The sequence below is a fragment of the Micropterus dolomieu genome, linkage group LG15, assembly GCF_021292245.1.
Source record: "Micropterus dolomieu isolate WLL.071019.BEF.003 ecotype Adirondacks linkage group LG15, ASM2129224v1, whole genome shotgun sequence".
Lineage (NCBI taxonomy): Eukaryota > Metazoa > Chordata > Actinopteri > Centrarchiformes > Centrarchidae > Micropterus > Micropterus dolomieu.
The window spans coordinates 12638043-12655814 of NC_060164.1; the positions used below are offsets into that span (position 1 = coordinate 12638043).

Here is a 17772-nt window from a genome sequence, read left to right on the forward strand (position 1 = left end):
TAGTATTATTTTAACATAGCAGTACTACTTGGTCGATCTGTTCCTGTGCTTACAATAAAGCTGCCAAGTATAGTCCGCTGTGTCCGCTGTACTTAATGCTTGTTCCACAATTGGCCAAATTCCAGCAGTAAAATATGTGGATATACTTGTGCATCTAATATTTGTGACTGAGTAGGTCAGTCTTTTAATAACAACATGTTCAGGACAGTAAGACAGCAGAGAGACAACTCTCCCCGAAGAAAACTGCTTTATTACACTCTGACCCCCCCCTTTTCCAAAACTTTCACACATTAAAGGTTTCGTCATTTCATAATCATAATAATAGTCCTCGAAAAGTGTAAATCAATGCATTCTTAGCGCAAAAATAAGCCACTATGAATTGTAGACAATGTTGCAGTGAGCAGCAGCTCCAGCAGAGCGCCTCCATGCAGTCACCTGGTGGAAAAGAGCCACGTGGCCCTCTGCAAGAGGGCTGAGGACCAGCGCCTCCAAAGAGAAGGCACACATTTCCAAAATCCGCTGGCATTTATATACTGTCTACACAGAGTTTGCTCATGAGTTACAGTCTGGTCTTGTCAGGATTAAAAAATGACTATAAAATGGCCGACAAGGAAGAAGAACAACAAAGGATTATTCAAGTGAGGTATTAGAGCGACATGTAAAAACATTTACTGTACCACACACACAAGAGGAAAACATATCTCAGACTAACTTCAGAGGAAGACAAGAAGGCAAATATGTAAAGTGACTTGTGGAAAAAGCAATGGTTTCATTACAGTAAACAACAACAGACATACAGTGCATTTCACAAATACAGTGATAATTTTAATACAAATGGCTTTGAGTGCACACCAGCCTGTGATATACCATTGCCATGGCTTCATCAGCTTTTTGCTAGGTAGATAATTGAGCTGTAACATGGTATTCAAAGTAACAAATGCATATAAAAAGTTATGGAACTGTGAATAAAGTGAAAAAGAAAAATCTAATTATAATGTATTTAGGCCAATAAAACAAAACAAAAATACATCGACATGAGGTTTCTTTGCTGTCATCTGCGCTGGCATTAAAATGAGTATTGCTCAACTTGTAGAACTTCATGGTAAATACACCAGGTGGGGTTTTTTTGGCAATGACTGACATTTTAAAAGGAGCAATATTTTACATTGGTAGAACATTTGCATTTTTAACACGCACTCTTCCACATGATCTCACTGTGGCGTCGTCAGCGACAAACACTTTGCTCAAAAATATAAACGGATTGTATTTTCTCAAGGATGTTAACATTAGTAAAAATCTAAATCCTCAAAACATTTACTCTTTCATAGAAGCATACATTAACACGTTTTCACGGCTACATTCATTATCAGTATAGAACAAAGTGATGACTGAATATTTCTGGTGCAGCTGGTGTTATGTTTATTAGCTCCTACAGAGGACTGCATGCTATTCGTTTTGTTCTACTAATGTAAAAGTATCACTTTAAATGAGCAAATTGCATAATCCTCATAACATGGGACTTGGCAAAAATAACAGACATTACAACCAATGTTAATGAGTCAGTGCACTTAATAAATATTGACCCATCATCAGTGGGCTAGGTCAGCTACATACAGTAGCTAACCATGACCATTAAAACAGGTTTTGAGAATTTAACAAATGTCATCCAAGAGATTTATCACTGGCCAATGTTTCATGGTTAGCATGCAAGAATACAAATTTGGCTAAATCTGATGATGGGAAATTTCAATACAAGTTTATAGCTTTTTAAAAAATTATTATTATTGGGTATTTTTAGATCTAATACTTTTCCACAAATCCACTCATGTTTTCTCATCATTTCAGGCTGCAAATCCAAATAATGCGAGGGAACAAGAAGCACAAAAAGCTTAACATTTCTCCGCATCTCTGATCAGCTATCAGCTCAAGGTCAACAGTGAGCGAGACGTGGGATAAATCTCTGAGCCTCTTATCAGACGCTGCTCAGCATCTGGAACACACCTTGTGTTGTTGTGACACAGGAAAATGGCACAGTCTCTCCACGTCTTTTATGCATCTCATCACGGCAGCCTCAGCCCTGTACCTTAAGGGGAAAGGTTCACCCACAGCCAGCCCAGCAGTGTCCCGTAAACCCAGGTTCTCACGTACAGTTTCCTGCCGTTCTCCGTCAGCAGTAAAGGCAGTGTCAGGCCCCCCAAGATAACCACTGATGGGAGGGTTTTAGACGGATTCAGTGGAGAATGTTTGCCTCCTCCAGGGAACCTGCATACTTTGTCTGGATCCTCCGACTCGTAGAAATCCGTCAGCAGCCTTTGAAAAGACAGATAAGTCTCTTAGGAATTCAGCCCGTCACACATCAGGAGTTTTTACAGCAGCTGCAGCATAAAAACTGCACCTAAATCACAACAGAGCTTTTAGTGGATTGGCTGGTGTTGTCAATGTTGGACTCAATGGGTCTTTCTAACTCCGTATCCAAAGACATTCATTTTACGGTCATAGAAGACAAAAAAAAAAAAAGAAGCAAATATTCACATTTGAGAAGCTGCAACCAAAGTTTGTTTTTTAATTAACTTTTTTACTTATTTCTTTACATTTTTACTTATAAAATGCTATAAATAATTAATTGATTAATTGCAGATTCATCCAGCAACTTTTCCACTCTATCTTTTATCAACAGTTAACTTACAAGTTTACCAAATATTGTTAACAAAAGCACATAAAAAAAAAAAAGGTTCTGCTGCAACTCATACTCATTATTTATTTTGTTTTTTCTTGCTAAATGAGCAATACTTGTCTTTTCTTCCTCGTCAAGATATGAATCTCATTTTACTTACCCGTGGTGAATAAATCTTGCTAACCTGAATTCAGTTTCCTTTTAAGCATCAGAGCACTTTTGTTTAATTATTGTTCACATTTTCCCCCCCAGTTGTGTGTGCCCTCTTGTGTAATGGCTCTATGACACCCCCCCCCAACTTCCCGATTGGAGAACCACTGGTCTATACTAAATGGAACTGCACATTTTCAGATTTTCAGAATAAGCTATAAGACTATTATTATCAGGGGTTTTTTTTTTTTTTTTTTTTTTTTTTTTTAGGAGTCATACAGAAAAGCATATATATATTACATATTTGTGCTAAAAATGGTGGCGTGAAGAAACAAAACATTTAAAACACACACATACACACACTTACCGGTCCTTCATTTCGAACCGCTCGTGCAGCCACCTGCGGAAAAACAGTGGCTCTGTAGGAATTTCCTTTATGTCCACACGGTCAAAGTGTATGTGGACTCGCGGACATTCCTTGCACAGGAATTCTGTCAAACACAAAAAATAAAGAGACTAAACAAAAACAGGAAACGTCTTTCAGCAAAACGGCACGTAGAGTAAGCACTTAAGATCAACACGGGGCGACAAAGATGGAATAGAGCTGCTATGACGCTGTGATGCCAAGTTAATTCAGGAGAGTAAAGATCGGTATCGTTGTACGGCTCTTAGACTATCAGACTAATGAGCAGATCTGATAATGAAATCAGGTCAAATCTGAGTCAAAATCAAGTGTAAATTTAGAAATAAATTCATATTAAATATTCAGAGTTTCAACTGAATAGTTTGTCATATACATATATATATATGACAGACTATTCAGTTGAAACTCTGAATTTTTAATATGAATTTATTTTTAAATTTATTCATTTATTTATTTACTTACTTATTTTCCCCAGTGTCAGGTCTCAGAGCATTAAGTGAAAAAAGAAACCTAAATGTCTGAGAAGGTCAGACATAAAGATATAAGCAAGTGTGAACGCTCAAGGCTACACGTGTATCCCCAGAGACCTGCAAGTTCCTGTTTCCACAACATGCTATATTATCAGGAAACCTGGCACTGCGGCCAAAAGAGGAAACTTGATCGAAGTTGAAGCAGAGAAAGATTGCTTCACCGGGGGAGGGAGCTCCTCGATCGGCTGCTGCGAACATTTATATTGACCTTCAGAGACAATACGTTGCAGTTCAATAAGCACTGGCTGTTAGTGTGGACGGAGGCCCACGTGATTTGTTTTCTGCAAGAACACACATTAAAAAGGCAAAGTCACTCTTGAAAGAAAAGGCCTTCCTTCCTCATACATGGAGGAAGGTTAAGTGCCATTTCTGGGTTTCTGCTGAGAATATGAATCTTAAAGTGTTTCATAAATCAATGCTGAACCTACTAAAAGAAAGCTGAGCTTCCACGGCAGGTCATGTGTGTTGATGAAGGAGATCAACTCGACAAACAATGTCTCCTGATCTAAATCCCTTTAAACTCCGAAAATGTGAGAGAAGGAATTGTAAATATCTTGAGTCATCTGCACACAGAGGAGGAGACCAAACAGCTACTAGAGAGGTGCAGGGAGCTCATGCATTAAAATAAAAAAAGGTACTTAGGGGTAGATAATTTGTAATTAATTTGTTTGAACTGAAGTCTTTAAATTTACTGAATGCATCAAATTGTAAATGAATAAGACACTGAAAACAGAAATATATTGACTAAATCAGTTCCAGTGTTTCAATACCAATATTTCCATCCACAATCAGATGAAAACACCAAATTACAATTCAAACAGCCATTTAACACGAATGCAAAAAACTTCTGCAATTACCATTTCTGTCCTGTGATCAGACAACCTTTTATTAGCCCGAATTAACAAACTTGTGTTTCTTACAGTCTGTATTTTGGTTTTCTTTTCACGATGTTCATGATTGCATTCCACCGAGACAAGCTCCTCTAATACGCACTAATATTTTGGGATAATGCAAGAACATTTCCTCATTCATAGCTACTGAGTTGAAAAACTGAGCTCAATTGTTGGCTTAATTAACTACTGACGTTACTAGAGCAGTAAATGAGACAGGGACAACCTCAAATTAACATGCCATTCTGATCTGAATAAAAAACAAGTTCTATGCAAAACCATACATTTCCCTACGTACACAGCCATATACACACACTGTAGGTCCCAGTTAAAAAATACAACAAAAAACAAAAGAATATATGAATGTATGATGTAGAAGAATGTGCTACTGTTTGTGGTTTGCTACATTTCATATTATGAACTTGGCTGGTCTTTTCGGTCATTATTTTATGGTTATATTTAAACAATTTTTTTTTGATTTATTGGTCAAATACCTAATCAGCTACTGGCCACACCAGTAGTTTCAAAAATACTGTTATTATAAACATACACTTTATTTTGTGTCCTTTTTAAAAATGTTTCATATGCAATCTCTGCCTGTGTTAGACCTTGACTGAAGAACAGTCTAATGTGTTGATCAATAATGGGTACTTCTTGATCTGATATTTTCAACTTATATCGGTTGCTACAGTTGGACTTCCGATCTCTGTAAGTAACAGGGGGAAACAACCAGGGCTTAACTTGTGCTGGAACAGGATCCAGTACGTCCCTGATTGGGCTCAGCGCCTATTTGATTGGATACGACAACTGCTTTGTCACTATCAAAAATATATGACTGATGACATAATACAGATATGATTACACTAAACCCCACAGCTAAACAAGTGTGCTGTGAAATGGTGAAGTGAGTCTTGCTAAATCAGGGTGTGTGTGCGGCACTGTCCACAGTATTGAAATGGAGCAGAGATCGAAAGACGGACGGACGGACTTCACGTCAGTTTCTGAGCCTGCTTGCTTCGTGGTTGTAAATCAAACTCTACTCAAAACACAGACAGAAGGGAAACGACGGGGAAGTGAAGGCACAATCAAAGAGAGAGCGAGAGAGAAATCTGTAAACAGCTTTTTCAATGCTGATTTTGATTTTTTTGTGAATGCTTTTGTTAATAAATATAAATAAATAATGCCTCCTGACTTAAATGAAGCACTGGAAACGACAGATTGATTATCTCGTTATCACAAGATGACGGCAAGCACAGCTGAAACTCACTTTTCCCCCCAAAACCCAATTTAAAGGCCATTATCTCAGCCATCTTTTTTAAATACAAGTCACATACTGTGCATACAACCTACACTGTAGGTTGTATGCACAGGAAACATCACGATAGGCTGAAATAACTATTCACACTGCTGAGAAACATTTGTCGGATGTGAAACAGAAAGAATGTCAGCAACAAAATGAATCAGAGTTTGGACTCTTGTAGCCGAGTTGATCGCAGCCTCGAGTCACTTCCACCTCCTTGTGAAGTCGCTAAAGTCACCTTCACCACATGAGAACAGGAAGTGCGTGATGAGAAGAATGCTTTTCTATTCTCCCTGTTCTGTTTACTAGAAACACATTGATGTTTATTCCTGCATGAAAAGGGATGTTGTCTTTTAACATTCAAACAGTGCTTGTAGAACAACTGGGAACACAGAATAATCAAAAACTCCAAAACACGGAGTCATGCTGTTTACAGGAAGACAAGACTGTTAATGGGTAATGTTTGCTATGTGATTAATTACTGAGGGTGTGTACACAATGTTCCAGGATTGATAATAGTTTGCCTGTGTGTCAAAGTATACACTGGATAACTGGTATTTACATGTATTTTTAATTATTGCTGATAAAATTGATAAAAGTAAAATAATTTTTATATTTTAGTCTGTGCCATTATGGTATTATTCATAACTATTTTACTACCTACTACTACCACCTTTCATTGTACCTGAAGTTGTATGTAATGTTTTATTGTGTGTACCTCATATCGATATGATGTCATTCTAATTTGTTAATGTTGATATGGGTGCTGCTGTAGCATTGTCATTTGTCATTATGTAATTGGAGCTGTTATTGATTTGTATTGTCAATATGTATATTTTATATGGAACAAGAGCTTGTGTGACACAGCAGCTAATGGGGATCCAAACAGAAAAACACACCTGGCATGTGTATGGTCATTAAAAATAAAACTCTGCAAAGTTTGCTACATATTGGACACTTAAAGGTTGTCTTATAGTCTCCATGTACACCTGATATTACCATGTGATCTGTAGCTGAACACATTATCTGGATAATAGCATCCAGTCCACGGGCCTTTGCATTCTCGTTGTGCTGATTCTCAATGTATGCAAATTAGCATATCCGCACTGGATATCCAGACAGATATCGCATTTCAATGCCAGGTGTAAATGGCGTCTTAGGCTGCAACTGGAATGATAACATGTTGTTTTCACAACATTACTATCTTCTACTGTGAAGAGGCCATGACTAGGCAGAATAGATCATTCAGGAGTCGACTGGTGAGACTAAATGAAGGAAAACGCCTAAACAAAAGTAGCCTCTACCTTTCTTCTACCCTCTGGCCTGTAATTTCTCCAAACTGAGCAGTTTCTCAATTGCATTTACACCTGGCTGACTCCCCTGGAGGTGGGCTTGCCTTTCCAAATTTATTCCAGCTGCATGTTTCCTGTATGACTTTACACCTTACACAAATTAGCATTTATTTTTCCCATTAAGATACTCAGATTACATTGTGACACCAAGTAAAATGAAGGAAGCTGTTGAAAGCCAACTATTTCAGTCTTTTTTATGAAAATGCTTAAGTGAGATTCCAACATGTTCCTGCTTACCTGGCATTGATGGTGCGGGTTTTCTTTGACCAGAAGCGCTCAGCGTTCCCTCGTAGGCCACTGTGACATCATACACAGCGTCTAGGTGGCCCTGCATGGCTTTGATGGCTATATGAGAGGCCTTCATTCTGGGTGTAAGTGTGTGCCTCAGAACAGCCAGTCCTATGGATCAGATTTAAAGAAGGTTATATTAACAGTGTGAATATAAAGCATGCCATATCATCCCACACAATAAAAGTACTGCTAGCCAATTATAACACTGGAGCGTCCTGTTGGACGATACTGGACATGTAATAGCAACTTCCCCTCCACAGTCCACTATCAAAATAAAGGCTAAACCCAGCCCCAAAATACTTTTAAAATAAATAAAGATATTAAAAATACATTATTTAAAAGTAATTCTATGTGAATACATGTGTGTTTAGGTCAGTTACTGCACAGTATGCCGTTCCTCTGTCAATGTGGCACCACCCTCTGCTCACTAATACCTTGCTAATAGCAGATAATGTCATGTGCACATGTCGGCTCTCCACAGCGATTTGTTTGGATTAATGGGTGAAGGTGATATTCAGAGCTGTGGTCCAGAGATAGGCTTAATCTCTGCAGAATGGATGCAGTTTGAGAGTCTAACTTAACGCCACACTGCACAACAGCATCATAATAGTCACATGGACGGTGTAATGTCAGAAAATTGTTTCCTCTTACATTTAATCTTTTATTATTATTACTATTATTGTTTATGTTATGTTTTTCATGCTTAAGCTCTTCTCCCTTGGTTAACTTTTTCTCTGTTTCTCTGATCCCCAAAACATAGAAGCCTAGAATGTGTAAATGATTATGCATCCTTTTGCTCAGGGCCAGATGCCTGAAGCGGCCCAAGGAAGCAGGTCTCTGGACCAGCTGTCTATGTGTTGTAGTACTTCTCTGTTTATTCTCTTTTATTAATAAATTCTTCAAAGACAACGGTTTGTTGTAACTCAATTATTTGCTCAATCCCTCACCAGCAATATACATTTTCCACGACAGATGCAACTAATTTATTTAGCTGGGAAATCTTAAAGCTATGTTGAAAAGTTAAGTTACATTCACCATTTAAATCAGTTAATTTCATTTGTCACTTCCTCATGCTACAAAAGTAACTAGAAGAGACATCTCATCAAACTGATTCTTCTTAGTACTATAAGTTAGTAATAAATTATTAGTGATCCGCAGCAAGTCTATTTATTCCTCAAGAAATTGATCAAACACCAGCTGGAATATTTAACAAGCAGTTTTGGTGGAAGCTGACCAATTCTTGGCACCACACCAGTAACCTAGTGGGAACAGAAATTAATGTAGCAATTTTTTGTTTATAAAGTTCTACTAGTTAATACTTCAACAAAAGGGGTATAATAAAAAATTGTCCAAAGACTCATAATTGCTGTCCCAAATAAATATATTTTACCTTCATGCATACTTGAAATATGAGTTATGAGGCTGTATTATCCAGAAATGCTGCCGTTTTTATACATTTACTTTGTTATACTATTCTGAACGTTATAATACATAAATCTAATGTTACACAGTTTAAACTGAAAACTTGATTTTAAAATGAAGAATTTCATAAATACGTGTCATGCTCATTCGACAAACTTTAGATCGCAAGGGGGGCCACAGGTCACACAACAAAACCTAGTCAGCTGTTTTACAGCCTGAGTGGGCTGTGCTGAATTAGTATGCAGCAGTACAGCCGTAAATGGCTGCTGTCGTGCAAGTACCTTCTTTCGTAGCAAAAGCCTGACTGTCAGCGATAACATTCTTGAGCTCTGGATTATACCGAGTTCCTTCTGGGAAGATGACAAGGTACATCTGTGGGGGGGAAAAACACATGACATTAAAGCATCTTCAGTGCGTAGGCCAAAATGGAATTTACATTTATAATAATATAATCAACTTTAATGGTCACATACAATTCATACACATTACAATTCATGCAGAATTTGTTCTCTGCATTTATATGACTTTTTCAACAAGACAAATGGAAACCAACAAATGTGATGAAATAATAATGCTTAGAAGAAAACCTGATACACTGTTTTCATCACATTATTCTTTTAAATCAGTTTGGATTGCGTAAGTCACGTAAGTGAAAATTTAGGTTTGTTTCGGTGCTGTAGACTCAACCTACTCCTGAGGTCTTAAATTTGTATCCCTTCCTCTTTCACCCATTTCACTCTGACGCCACTGTGTTTTATCTAAGATCAACAGTTACTATGAAGTTGTACCCTTCTGAAAATTTGCTTTTTAACACAAGCACTATTATAATCACCCACTTCACATGTCTGCTTCTTAAGGACTTCCTCACATTTGCAAATTTCAGCAGCAGTTCACAAAATGCTTCGTAACTTATTTGTGAATTACTGGAATCAACAGGCAAGTGAGTTTTACTTCAACAATTTGTTTTGTAGTTGGACCAAAGTTGAAAACGTAACATATTTTAATGAGTGCACGCATTTCAAGTAAAATTCCAGTTATTTCCCGAATTTTTATGATTACTTACTCATGACTCACAACAGAGCTTTCATAGTGTACCTTCAGGTCACCAGGACACACACACACACACACACACACACACACACACACACACACACTCTCTAATCCCCCACATCTAAATCCCCCCCAAAAAGTGATTAAAAACAAGCCCTTTCAGCACAATAACTCACACTGCAATTGACCCTTGTGCAATGTCTGATTTTTCATTTTATCGGTGCTGGCGTCATTAGATGTTCTGTTACTACAACCTCTGAGAAACTATTCATGTTAATATCCTAATTACAAGTTGGGTAAGAAGGAAGATTATTGCAGAAAGCTCTACTGTGAATTTAAGTGGTGGAGGTTTAAAAACAAGCTTGTAATAGTCCAACAGAAAAATTAAAATAAGGCCCAATTTGAAGATATGATTTGTCTTAGAAGTTTTTGGTCCCCTATTGAAAACGTTTGTCTTTGGAGGGAGATGAGACAGCAGGCATTATGTCCACCTTATAGAGTAAATATGCACGCTTGACTATTCTAGGGGCTAATTTAGACATTTATAAAGTGCACTCACTGGTGCTCCAGATTGAGTCTGAGTGAGGAGCTTCTTCTTCATAGCCGTCTCATTAAACCTTGCACTTCGTTTCACATAGACCCCTCCGTGCTAAAAGAGAAAGATAATCTGATGAGAACAGCAGCGGGGGAATGTTACTGAAGTTTAATTTACAGCTTTACATCTGTTATTTACAAAATGACATTCAAATACTCACAGAGTTGCATTACCTGAGAGAAATACCATCCGTATAGTGGCAGCCACTTGAGTCCATCTTTAAGGACGTATCTGACATGACCAAGAGCACTCTGCCTGATGGCAAGCATGTCAGCAATGATCCAGTCAGCTGCAGGTAAAGCCATTGGTAGAGATTAGACTTTTACTTCAATCTGTGCTTCACACTTGACTGACATTGTAAAGCAGTATATGCAAATGTGTTACCTGTACATTGGTGATTAGACAGGTAGATCACATTCTCTTTGTTCTTTGGTATATCTCCATATATAACAATCTACAGAGAAAGCAGGTTAAAGATATTACAGACTCCAGCAAAATGGTCCTGACAGTCATGAGTTTGCAAAATGATTCTACATTCAGATAAAGATTTAGCGTATTTAGTTGTGTTAAATATTTAAACTGCATCAGGGATTTGGTTCCAGTTTTTGCCCACTTTCACAAAAACTGAACCAGCGTAGGCCGCTGCTTTTCAATAAACCCAAGAGGATTTATTATTAAAACGCTCTCATCCAATCTACTCATGTGGCCTCTGGTTCGTGGGACGTTTATTACACAAATGACGGTTTACCAGCTTCGGCGCTATCACTGTTGCTTTTCTACACACCCTAACATACACAAATACCAACTGTACAAGGAGTGTCACTAAAAGGGCAAAAGAATGCAGACTTTCTTGCCTTCGTGCATCTGGTTCATCAAGAACGTGCTTATCAGCCTCTGTGTCTGGCGCCACCTTACATTCTGATTTCATCAAATACAGAAACCTGCAGAAATGCACTGATCTGAAGGAGGTGTACATGTAATATTAACTGCAAGATCCAAGACTGCAGTCACAGACAGTAAAAGGCAGCTGTCACTTATGACTGTGTCACTGTATTTCATTGTGTTTACTACCCCATCCTTTATAAACACAGCGGCTACACTCAATCAAACCCGGGTTTGTCTTTAACAATAAGATTAACTGTAAATTTACACGCAGTAAGTAAAGGATCACTCACCTCAACTCCTGTGTAGTTTTCAAAGAAGAAGAGCACCATACTCTGGTAGATGCAATACAACCGGTCGTCCAACTTGTGATACATTCTCGCTGGTATGACAGTTGAAAGCAAGCGCCAAGCCCCCCATGATAGCAGATAAGCTGGGGCTGTACCCAGCATGATCGTGGCTGGGAACCAATACCGCAGCGAGTATGTGTGCACAACCAAGGAGAGCAGCATGATCCCAACTCTGGCTCCACAGAAGTAACAAAAATCCCTGAAGCAGACTGGCTGGAGTTAGTCCTACACTCTGAGCACGTTTTATCACGTTACACACACTGAACCCTATCTATGCCAAACCACACCTGGCCTACTTCCAGCACACCTGGCATGACAAGTCAGCATAACAAAGTGAGAAGCTGCAGCAAGCGGGGGATGGCTAGCTGGCTAAAGCTAATTTTAACCTTGTGTGCAAACCAGCATAAGCGCTAACGTCCAACCATACTGCAATACAAAAAAACCGAAATTAACTTCAGTTCTCACGACAACAAACCAGAACACCGCCTCAACCCGAACTCACATTTACTGTAACGTTATAAGTTTAGAGAAAGCGTTAGCCTAATATTTAACGTGTTCACCCAAACAGGAAGTTTTACCTAACGCTACGTTTAATGCAAACTGTCTCCTCTAATGTGCGCACGATCACAAAGTGTAACACAAACGTCAGTTGAGTTGTTAAAAGGCAAAATATTTTCGATTTCCTGCACTAGTTCTTCATCTTCATCCGGCTAGTTGTTCATAAACTAGCTCCTTGCAGCAAATGTCACACACGCCTCCCTACGTAATGACACCCTGTAACATCGACGACGCTGATTGGTCAACTGACGTGATAGAGGCCAACCAATGGCCGAGAGCGCTGCTCAACTATGTCAAAACTTTAAAGAACCATAACATTTTTTTCCTACATGTTTTATCTTGTTTCCCCCCCACAAATTAAATAGGATAAATTTTTTTTAGCTTCCAATCATTTTCAAAAGCATGTCATAGTGTTTATTTATTTTATTACGTTTATTTGTCAAGAACCTTGTACAAAAACATTCGTCTCAAAGTAAGTTTTGAGAAACTGCTTTTTTAAAGGTCAAGAATGAACAAGTGAATGAATGAATGAAAGAGAGCTTTTGAATGTTTTTCTCTTACCTACAAAGCCAATGGCTCCTTATTTTAAGAGCTCAATTACAAAAGCAAATGTGCAGATATTTAAAAATAGAAACACATTAACACATTTAACTTGCTATGTATGCTGTAGAACAGTTTTTCTCAAAGTAGTGTCCAGGGACCCCCCAGGGGTCTTTGAGGGGGCTCCCCAGCAAAAAGGGGACTATCTTAGTATATGTAAATAAAACACTGACAGAATGGATGATTATTTTTGTCATGGGTTTCATAAAAAATCTAAAAGCAAATATCCTATCATATGGGGGACAACATCTTATCAAATGGGGGTCCGTGGTCTAATTTGTGTCAGTTTATGGGTCCTTGACGTCCTCTAGGGTTTACAGAGCATGGTCCGAAAAAGAGAAAATATCCAGTGAGCGGCAGTTGTGTGGAAGAAACTGCCTTGTTGATGTCAGAGGCCAGAGGAGAATGGGCAGACTGGTTCAAGATGACAGAAAGGCATCAGTGAGTCAAATAACCACTTGTTACAACGAGGTATGCAGAATACCATCTCTGAACGCACAACACGTCGAACATTGAAGAGATGGGCTACAGCAGCAGAAGACCAAATCAGGGGCCACTCCTGTCAGCTAAGAACAGGAAACTGAGGTGGTGGTGTTGTAATGGTGTGGGGATATTTTCTTGACACACTTTGGGCCCCATATTTACCAACTGAGCATCGTTTAAACGCGACAGCCTTCCTGAGTATTGTTGCTGACCATGTCCATCACTTTCTGACCACAGTGTACCCATCTTCTGATGGCTACTTCCAGCAGGATAATGCACCATGTCACAAAGCTCAAATAATCTCAAACTGGCTTACTGAACATGACAATGAGTTCACTGTACTCCAGTGGCCTCTACAGTCACCAGATCTCAATCCAATAGTGCACCTTTGAGATGTGGTGGAATGGGAGATTTGCATCATGGATGTGCAGATAGCTTGTTTTTACTCACTTTTAGATTTATATGTGATTAGTGTGTGAAATGGCTCCACACATTGGGTACAAAGATAAAGAGTAAATGTTACAGGCAATAACTCATTTCTTAATTTACTTGGCAAGACATTGTTCTATACTGTTGGTAAGTTCTGCATTATAACTTATAGTACTTAACGTACTTTGAAAACCTAACACCAGTGTAAAAGGCAAAACTACAAATACTCAAGCACATTAAAATAATAATAATATAAATATAATCAGTAAATTTCTTACTTTCCATCTGTGCTGCCTAAACATGACTGACAGGTGTGAGTACAAGCTGTGATACATTAGCTTGTTTGTCATCTGTCAACCTATGACACTGCTGAGTGAACATGTTTGACAGATTGGTGCATCACACCACTGTGTTTTGTCACCAATCAAGTTGTTATTCTCAAAAGGGTGCAACAATTATTATAACATGATTGTGAAGGGGAAAAAGTGACAGAGTTAAATCAATCTCATCACAATTACATTTCAATAATGTGATGGCATTTTAGGGGTACTATGACGCAGGTTTCCCAGGTCTCATTAGGGTCAGCAGCTGAGCAAAAGTAAGCCAAAGGTGACAGCCTGTGACTCTCCAACACAGTAGGTCAGACTCTGTCTCTCCTCTCTGCCTGCTTGGTTGACTGACTGACTGACACAGCTGCCTCGATAAGGATTTTCACTCTGTGAGGCATTTGTAGTAAGTAACCAAAAGTTGAGATTATCTTTATTTTGTTTCACTACAGACAGACTGGTTCTATGTAGAAAGTGTTGCATGTGGCTTGAATGACACACAACATAACTTAAGTTAACTTTAGGAAGGCATAGTCTTCTTTTGAACCAATATCCAACAGAATCTTTACACACATATAGAGGGGTGAACAATAACCTTATGTGGAGCCTTAGTGAATCAATGCTGTGTAAGTCAGTGTGTGAGTCTCCAAGACCTTCTTCAACACCTGGCTCACTTTGATTTCCATAACAAATACAACCTGAAAAACTGAAAATAACATTACACAAAAAAAAGTGACATACATTTTGGTTTAATGGTTGAAGGGAGCTTGATTCTTAAACAATTCTTTATTTGACAAAAAATAAGAAAAGCAAAGGCCAAAAGTGTTAAAAGTATTTATTAACAATGATGTCAGAAAACATTTCTATAAAGGACACAATATGTTAATCTGCATTAGAGTGCTCAACTGGCTCAGTAAGTATTTTTTAAAATCACAAGAAAAAACTGGGTTGATCTCATGTCTTCTGAAAAACACACAGTTACACAGTAGTGATTACTACAAAGAAATATAAGTAATAAAGGATCGACATACACTACGTCAAAGCAGTTGTCCATGTTTCACAGTAACTTAGACAGTTGTTGAATGGTTGATAGTCTTCAGAAGGTTTCCATGGTAACCAGGGACTTGAAGTCTTCGAAAACTGAATATTTGAGAGGATTTACGTAAAGCCTCTGACACGTTTCCAAAGCAAGATGATAAACCTGCACTGGAATACTGTAAGGTAGAAACTGAAGTTATGTGACCAGGCACAGCCCAGCATAAAATTACTGAAACTTCACAGCCAAAATATATATATATTTTCAACAGCTTTCACTCCAAGTCGTAGTTATCATATGACAGCTGCTTCAAATATGTGATACTATCTGAAATAAAATCAGAAGAAATGAGAGAGGCAGTCATTAGTGACATGATAAATGAGTACAGCGTTTAACACATTGATTAGCAGGGAATATCTTACCCAGCACCCACTGCTCAGACAGGATCCTGCTTCCCTCTGGTCTCCTGCCGCGGTACTTCCCTATGCAGATACCAGCCTGCCGCACAGTTTTGCAAACTGTTCCTCCACAGAGCTGGATCAATTCTACCAGACTCTGAGTGGGCGGCTGGGAGTGCTGGGACACAAACATGGCTGGTTGGCTTTGGAACAGGTCCTGTTGGTGTTCCCCGGCAGACAGGTGCCTCTGTAGACGACAGATCTGGGAAGGGAAAGGGATAGTTAAACACCGCACAAATGAACTGTTTTAAGAAGTGGGCTACACCAGGACAAGAAGAACAGACAACTACTCAATGTGCTTTTTAAAATTAACTCATGATTAGCTTTCAGATCTAGTCAGTTTCCAGAAATGTTAAAGGAATAGTTTTCGGAAATACTCTTTAGTAAGATGAGAAGATCAACGGCAGCTGTTGGTTAACTTAGCTCAGCACAAAGAGTGACAACAGAGGGAAACAGCTAGCCTGCCTCTGTCCAAACATAAAATCCACCTAGTAGCACCTCTAAAGCTTACTAAATACCACATTGTATCTCGTTTGCTTAAATCTTTCCAAAAAACAAAATGTAAAAACAGTCATTCACTGTTTTAATGGGGAATTTTGTGCGGGGCTATTTCTTGGCCGGGAGACTCCAAGTAGTCGCTGTTCCCTGCCAAGACGCATCTGAAATCTTCTGAAATTAGCTCACTGGAGTTTGTAATTAGTTTCAAGTCATGTCAACTTAAAAGTTCAAGGTACAACATCAGACTAAGTTAAACCCACACAGATGTTTTTAGTTAGTCTTTGTGCAAAGTTAAAACAGGCGAGACAATATTTTAAGACCATTTTTAAGAAATCTTCAATGATGAAATATACAGTCCCCTCCAAAAGTGTTGGAACGGTAAGGCAAATCCCTTTGTTTTTGTTGTCACTGAAGACATTTGGCTTTAAGATCAAACGATGAGTATGAGTTTCAACTCTCATTTCATGGTATTCACATCTAGATGTGTTAAACAACAAAGGACAAACCACCCTTTGTTTGAACCCACCCATTTTTCAAGTGAGCAAAACTATTGGAACGTGTGACTGACAAATGTTACTTGTTTCCCAGGTGTTGCCTTTTAGGTTGATTGTCCAAACATTAAATAGCTCTGCATGACTAGTCTACGTTTTCATCCTTGGTACAAACCCATAAAGACATTTCCTGTTAAAGAGGATAAACCAACATGAAGACCAGAGAGCTGTCTATGGGAGGAAAGCAAGCCAGTGTCAAGCTGAGAAAAGAAGGAAAATCGACCAGAGCCATTGGAAAAACATTGGGCATAGCAAGCACAACAATTTGGAATGTCCTGAAAAAGAAAGTACTGGTGTACTGAGCAACAGACGTCGAACAGGTCGGCCAAGGAAAACAACAGTAGTTGATGACAGAAATATCATGAGAGCTGTGAAGAAGACCCCCAAAACATCAGTAAGTGACATCACCAACAACCTCCACAGTGCAGGGGTGAAGGTATCACAATCCACTGTTGGAAGAAGACTCAGAGAGCAGAAATATAGAGGCCACACCGCAAGATGCAAACCACTCATCAGCAGGAAGAATTGGAAGGCAAGATTGAAATTTGCAAAGAAGTACAGAGATGAGCCGCTAAAGTTCTGTAACACAATCTTATGGACTGATGAGACCAAGATTAATCTCTAGCAAAGTGATGGAAAGGCCAAAGTGTGGAGAAAGAAAGGAACTGCTTATGATCCGAAGCACACAAGCTCATCTGTGAAGCATGGTGGAGGTAACGTCATGGCTTGGGGCGTGCGTGGCTGCTTCTGGAACAGGCTCATTAATATTTATGGATGATGTAACTGATGATGGTAGTACAGAAACATTTTGTCTGCTAATGTACGGAGAAATGCATTGAAACTAATCGGGAGGAAGTTTATCCTTAACCAATAGAGCATGCATTTCACCTCCTTAAGAGGAGACTGAAGGGAGAAACACCCCG

At 38.8% G+C, this 17772-nt stretch overlaps 2 protein-coding genes across 4 annotated transcripts in view; both read right to left on the reverse strand.

Annotated features, from left to right (window-relative positions):
* Positions 1–230: 230 nt before the first annotated feature.
* On the reverse strand, positions 231–12659 carry agpat5 (1-acylglycerol-3-phosphate O-acyltransferase 5 (lysophosphatidic acid acyltransferase, epsilon)). Its single transcript, XM_046070341.1, has 8 exons — positions 11854–12659; positions 11063–11132; positions 10852–10967; positions 10643–10732; positions 9315–9405; positions 7558–7719; positions 3192–3315; positions 231–2310 (listed from the first exon to the last, which is right to left on the reverse strand). The coding sequence occupies exons 1-8, from the start codon at positions 12070–12072 to the stop codon at positions 2085–2087; spliced, it is 1098 nt and encodes a 365-aa protein (XP_045926297.1). The 5' UTR covers positions 12073–12659; the 3' UTR covers positions 231–2084.
* Positions 12660–15126: 2467 nt separating this feature from the next.
* mcph1 (microcephalin 1) overlaps positions 15127–17772 on the reverse strand; it is a 29869-nt gene continuing 27223 nt past the window's right edge. For 2 of the 3 annotated variants that reach the window (XM_046070311.1, XM_046070312.1), the window contains exons 14-15: positions 15765–16002; positions 15127–15669 (exon numbers count right to left, since the gene is read on the reverse strand). In XM_046070311.1, the coding sequence (XP_045926267.1) occupies positions 15617–15669; positions 15765–16002 (291 nt within the window). In that variant the 3' untranslated portion in view covers positions 15127–15616. The remainder of the gene's footprint in view (positions 15670–15764; positions 16003–17772) is intronic. The other variant, XM_046070313.1, reaches the window with a different exon arrangement.